General features: G+C 53.2%; 1 protein-coding gene across 1 annotated transcript in view; it reads left to right on the forward strand.

The window, feature by feature from the left end:
* IGF2R (insulin-like growth factor 2 receptor) overlaps window positions 1–6,729 on the forward strand; it is a 99,346-nt gene that overhangs the window by 55,753 nt on the left and 36,864 nt on the right. Inside the window, 2 exon segments of the mRNA XM_010840920.1 lie at window positions 2,963–3,064; window positions 4,329–4,430. Coding sequence (XP_010839222.1) covers window positions 2,963–3,064; window positions 4,329–4,430 — 204 coding nt within the window.

A 6,729-nucleotide genomic window follows, 5' to 3' on the forward strand; every position in this document is an offset into this window, starting at 1 on the left:
CTTCTACTTCAGGTCCGAATGTGCTGCAGACTCGGGGAGGCCAGGGCCACGGCAGTGGTGCTTCTGCACCTGTCCTCCTCCAGGTTACGCCCAAGCCCTACGTGCTGGCTTGGGATGCACACTGCAAGGTGTTCCCTTAGACGTGAGCTTTCTCTCTGAGCCACACAGACGCCGTCCTGCATGTGAGTTTCTGTGAGTTCTGGAGGGCCCCACAGTTCTGTGATCTGAGGGCCACACCCCATAGCAGAAGAGGTCTTAGAGATGGCTTGGTCCAAACACCATGGTTCACAGATGAGGGGATGGAGGCCGGGCCCTGTGGGTGGACACCGACAGAATAATAACGAGCGGTCTGTTGGGAAAGCAGGAATGAAATCTCCAGGCTGGGAAATGGAGGAGGTGACGGAGGCTGCAGGCGGGCCCGAGCTCCTTAGCCAGGGCTGAGCAGAAGAGAAAACACGACGCGCGGATGCTTTGGGGTCATTATATACAGTCTGCGCTTTTCTTTTTTTTTAACTTTTATTTTGTATTGTGGTTTAGCCGATTCACAGTGTTGTTGATGGTTTCAAGTGGACAGCAGAGCGATTCAGCCGTACAGTTCTGAGTCTCCATTCTCCTCTGAACTCCCCTCCCACCCAACGTGGCCACTTACAGTTGAGCAGAGTCCCCTGTGCCACGACGCGGGTCCTTGTTGGTTATCCATCTTAAATACAGGAGTGTGTGCATGTCCCTTCAAACTCCCTAGCTGTCCCTTCCCCCCGTCCTTCCCGCCTGGGAAGCCTAAGTTCATTCTCTTAAGTCTGTGAGTCCATTTCTCTTTTGTAAATAACTTCATTTACTGTGTCATTTCGTTTTAGAGTCCGCATGTAAGGGGTGTCTCACAATATTTCTCTTTCTCTGTCTCACTTCACTCATTCCCTGCTGGTTTTTAAAAAGCAATGTGGTAGAAGATATATCAGTATAACACAAAATTTACCATCTTAGCCATTTCTAGGTGTAGAGTTTAGTGGCATTGATGCTGTCACAGTGCTGTGGACCCATCACTGGGTCCATTTCCACCGTGTCCATTGTTATTCTAAACCTAATTGCTTTTTTTTTTAACCTGGAGTTTTACATTTACGATTGCATCACGTGTTTTTTGAGCAGTCACCGAGCCCTTCGATGGACGTGCAGTGGGGATGATAGAGGTGCTTCGAAAGGGTTAGTTGCAGCGTCCTCCACTTTGGTGGACATGTTACTGGCCCATTGAGTCCGTTCCACCTAGCAGGCGGGGGGCTCGGTCACTTCCATCCTAGTCATCTTACAGACGTCAAGTTCTCTCTGTCCTTTGCCAGCACACGATTTTTTTCCCAGGAGATCACATCTTAAGAGCTTAAGAAAGTTGCCCTGATAAGGGGAGGAGAAGGCTGGTGGGCTGAGCTCGGCTTGTACAAGCAAAGCTTCGCATAGCTAAGCCATAAACACACACTGATAAGCATGAGCTGGGCTTCCCGAGTTCTGCTCTCAGCGCCAGGAAGGAATGCTGGCTGAGCAGCTGGGACCTCGCTGGCCGCCTCCGGGGCCCCTCCGAACCCCACCCTGGGCCCCTCTCTCCCCTCTGCTGGGCCTCATCCCCCTCCACTCCCCTCTCTGGAATCTCTTTGTGGTGGAGATACTGGACAATTCTAGGAAGCCCTCTCAGACCCTTATTTTTTTTAGCTTCCCTGTGTCATCCTATTTGGACGGTGTTTTTCAGTTTTCACAGCGATTTCACGTTGTTACTGTATCCCTCAGCACCGGTCCACGGCCTGGTGCATTTCGTGGGCCCAGGCAACACGGAGCGAACAGAGAGCCACGTCTCCGGGGGTGCTGTGCTGCAGTCCCCCCGGGCTCTTCACAGCCACGTGGTGGGGCCGCAGGGACAGGCGTGTTTGCAGTTCACCGTGGTGATGCCGCAGCGGAGAGGGTGGGGAGGTGTGGGAACTAGCGGCTGTGTCCCCTTCCCCCGCGTGTCTGGCTGGGTGGCTCAGCTTCTCCATGACTCCCCTCCCCCCACCAAGTCCTCTGTCAGGGAGGGTGGCGGAGGTCCCCCCCTGAGACTGATCACACCCTGGGTGTCTGGCCGGCTGTGGAGACTGTGCCCGTGTGGGAGCTGATGCGGCTCATGCTCGAGCACACCTCACCCCGTCAGCCAGCCTTGCCTGGGTCCGCAGTGGCGTGGCCGTGCTCGTGTGCACCTGGCCCGTGGGCCCAGCTGTTCTGTGTCTGGGTGTAGTTGAGTTCAGTTCAGTCGCTCAGTCGTGTCCGACTCTTTGCAACCCCATGAACCGCAGCACGCCAGGCCTCTCTGTCCATCACCAACTCCCGGAGTTCACTCAAACTCATGTCCATTGAGTCAGTAGTGCTATCTGACCATCTCATCCTCTGTCGTCCCCTTCTCCTCCTGCCTTCAATCTTTCCCAGCATCAGGGTCTTTTCAAATGAGTCAGCTCTTCGCATCAGGTGGCCAGAGTATTGGAGTTTCAGCTTCAACATCAGTCCTTCCAATGAACATTCAGGACTGATTTCCTTTAGGATGGACTGGTTGGATCTCCTTGCTGTCCAAGGGACTCTCAAGAGTCTTCTCCAACACCACAGTTCAAAAGCATCAATTCTTCAGCGCTCAGCTTTCTTTATAGTCCAACTCTGGGTGTAGAATGGTGTTCAAAAGCGCAGTCTCAGACTCTGACCCAGATTTGGATCCCAGTTCTACCATTTACTCTTGGTGTGACCCCCCAGGTAGATTAACTGGCATTCACGTGTAAGAGAGAGCAGTCTCCTTAGTAGGAAGGGTGACATCCTCATCAGATGAGGCAGGTTAACTCCTCACCTGCTCCGCTGTATGTTAATCCACCGACTTGAATTCTTATTATCCCACTAGTGTTCTGGTGGTTAGAGCATGTTTCATGGCCTTGAGTTGACTTGTATCCCGGATTTGACCTTGCAGTATACCCATCCCATATTTTCTCTCAACTGGGAGTGTGTGGTCAGCTTCCTGTGGAACACGGCGGCAGCCTGTCCTATCCGAATCACCACGGACATAGACCAGGTACGGGTGGGGTCTTGGGCCTGCCCTTCTGGCCCCGCCCCCTCCCTCTGGCCCCACCCTTCCCTCCGGCCCCGCCCTGCATCCCGGCCCCAGCCCCCCCCCTGGCCTCTTAATCCCTGCCTGGACAGCAGGCGTTTGGAAGGGGTCCTGTGTTCCCCGCCCTCTGCCCTGGCTCACCTCCCATCCTGGGATGAGAACCAGGACTTCCCTTCTGCTCCCCAGTTTCCCAGACCCCGCCCTCCCTCTCCCTCCCGCTGTCCCTCCGGCCTCACGGGGGCCCCGGGGCACTCTGCCACTGTGGGGACAGAGGCTTAATTTCACATCACGGCCACATCCCGGGATGCGTCGGTGGTCCCTCGGCCGTAGGCTACGGCCCGGGTGGCTCACGTGGCGCTCGAGGTTTTCGCGCTCTGACCCCAGCCACGCCCCTGCCTCTGCCTTGCTTGCTGTCCTCACCTCCCTTTTCAAGTCTCCTCTGAGTGGCAGAGGTCCCCCAGAGGAGTGTACCCGGAGCATGCGGGTGGGAGCCCACGGGCCCCTGCCCGCCGGCAGGGCTTTCTGAAGCCCCTGTGCCGGTCTTTGCGTAGGGTGGGCGGGGTGGAAAGAAGACACGGGGAGGGGGCTCACTGCGCCTCCTAGAATTGAAGAGAGACAGGGAGTTATTTGTGGATCTCTCATGGACCTGTCTCTGATTTGGGTCCCCCTGATAGCTCAGTTGGTAAAGAATCCGTCTGCAATGCAAGAGAGCCCCGGTTCGATTTCTGGGTTGGGAAGATCCCCTGGAGAAGGGATAGGCTATTCCAGGGCTTCTCTGGTGGCTCAGATGGTAAAGAATCCACCTGCAATGTGGGAGACCTGGGTTTGATCCCTGGGTCAGGAAGATCCCCTGGAGAAGGGAAAGGCTACCCACTCTAGTATTCTGGCCTGGAGAATTCCATGGACTGTCTAGTCCATGGGGTGGCAAAGAGTCAGATACAACTGAGCGGCTTTCACTTCACTTATGATTCCTCACTTTTCCTCGGGGCTCAGCCATGGTCTTGTTCGGGTGAATACAGCAGTCTCAGGGTCTCAGGGGAGGGCGGCACCGCTGAGCTTCTGTCCCACCTGGGGCGCCTCAGATGCGGCACCAAAAGGGGCCATGAGCTCGCCCGGGGCTGCTTCTCCTATGGGGTCAGTGCCAGACAGGCGTGAGCCATGCTCTGTCCCTGCCATGTCCTCCGGGACTGGGTTTGAATGTGCCTCTTCGCCCCTTTCATTCCCGCAGGTCTGCTCCATCAAGGACCCCAACAGCGGGTACGTGTTTGATCTGAACCCACTGAACAATTCCCGAGGATACGTGGTCTCGGGCATCGGGAAGACGTTTCTGGTAAGACTTGCGGGGTGCACTCTGATTTGCCTTGGAAGGATGGGAGGAGGCACAGAGCTCACCCTCATCTCGTGACAGGGGAGGCAGGTGTCCTTAGGAGCCTCCCAGGGCACGGATGGCAGCCCTTGCCCAGGAGGAGGCAAGGAGTCCAAGTGTAAGTGGAGATGAGGTGAAACCCTTGCCCCTCCTGCTCTGCAGATGGGAACTAGGAACAGAAGATGGGCTGCTCCTGGTCCTGGCCCTACATCTGGCCTGGTGGTCCCAGGCCAGCAGCATGCACATGGCCTGCGAACTTGTGGCCAGGGCAGCATCTCAGGGGTGGGGCCCAGCAGGCTGGTTCTCATGCCCACTGGGGTTTCGAGTCCCTGGTCAAAAGGAAATGTTGATCATGCTTGCCTGTAAAAGGGAGACGAGCTGATGGTGTGCTCCAGAATCTTCAGACAGCCCTTCCTTTGTGGGCGGCCCTGGCAGTGTGTCTGGAGCAGCGAAGAGGAGAAACTCCACTTAGTGTGTTCCATTATAAACTAAGCACTGTTGGACAGAGAGAGGTTTTTAAAAATCTGTATTTTGGTTTAACTTTTCCTAGCAGAACCCACGCTGGAAGAAGAGAGTAACCTTTGAAGCGAGGGTCTCATCCCAAAGGAAGCTGGGATGAGAATGTCATAAAACCAGTACGGGGGTGGGGGGGGCATTGTAGGCACAGCGCATGTGGGAGGGCATGCAGGTTCCTCTGGAGCCTCGAGACCCCCAGTGGGGCTTGTCACCGACACATGGCGGGCTTGTCAGCCAGCAGCACGGTACTCGTGGTGCCTCCCTTCCCCACCCCCTCTCAGAAGTTGCCGCCCTAGAGTTTGGTTCGTAACAGGTTGTAATAGGTGACTGCAGTGTATTTGGCTGCCTGTGTGAGTGCGAGAGGCAGACAGGAACTTCAAGATCGAGCCCCTTAGGGGATTTGTCAGAAGAGGTAAGTCCCCTGGAGGACTTGCCCGAGGAGGTGAGCCCGGAATAACATGCCAGACAAGATGACGACCTCTGTCGGGGCCATGCTGGAAGAGGTGGTCCCATGGAGAACCAGCCAGAAAGGCTCTTCTGTGCGGTGGCTGGGGGGCAGGAGGAGGTGACGGGTGCAGGGTCGCAGACAACAGGGACAGGCTCTGGATGACGGTAGTGGTGGGGTGACCAGGCTCCCGGGAGCCAGGGCGCTGGGCTTTGTGCTGCCAGCAGGGCCTCGGACAGCACCGCCCACCAGCCGACTACTTGGCGTTGCATCTTGGCACCTGGCCCTGCAGGGCTGGGCCGCCACGTGTCCTCCTGCTGGCTGTGTGCTTCTGTGGCCGCGCAGCCCACGTGGCTGCAGGCCATCGGCCTGGGTGTGTTCTCCTGTGGCTGTTTCTTAGATAGGAAACTGTGATCTTAAGGAAAGACTCTGTGTGTATGGAGATCTTAACTTTGTGTACATTGTCCATAAACACGGACTGGTGATAGAGAAATCTGTCTGTGTCTCACACCCAAGAGCAAGTTACGCTTCATTCTGTCAACTGCTGGATTTAAGTGGAACGGTGTCAGTAGCTTCGAGAGATACAGGGCCAACACAGTACTGTAAAGCCATTATTCTCCAATTAAAAGTAAAAAAGAAATACAGGGGTATCTACTTTTTCCAAATTTGGATGCATCTAATTACGTTTAGATTTGATTAACAATTCAGGTTTGGGGAGAAAAATCAAATTTTAATTAATTTTTTGACAATAATGAATCATTTCTAAAATGTCTACTAGTATATAACTGAATAATAGTCTTTGTCTAGTGTAAATGGATAAATCATTACATAAAAGGGGACCGGATAAAAGGTTAAATAACGTGCAGTTTTCTGTGTCATATCTTATGGATATAAACTTAGAGCAAGAATTTTCGGGAACATTGTTAGATTAGTATTAAGCAGGTTAGGAATGTGTGGGAATCGATCATGTTGGCAAATCTTACCTGTACTTTTTCTAAATGAAACGAGTTATGTGTATTATATAATACACATGTGTATTCACATATACCTATAAAACACACATATGTATATTCACATATATCACATTCATATGTGACTTCATAAAGCCATAGGAAGGTTTTTCCAGAATTTCAGAATGTTTAAAACAGTTTTTCAGAACATAAAACAGGTTTTTACACAACAAAAACCTTTTATTTAAATAAAAACAACAGGGGTATCCCATTATATTTACTTTTTAATGTGACTTCAGCCATATGTGCTTTTCCTATTACAATCAAAAATACTGCAACATTCTGGCTATAT

The sequence above is a fragment of the Bison bison genome, unplaced genomic scaffold (genome assembly GCF_000754665.1).
Source record: "Bison bison bison isolate TAMUID 2011002044 unplaced genomic scaffold, Bison_UMD1.0 scf7180017864148, whole genome shotgun sequence".
Classification (NCBI taxonomy): Eukaryota; Metazoa; Chordata; class Mammalia; order Artiodactyla; family Bovidae; genus Bison; species Bison bison.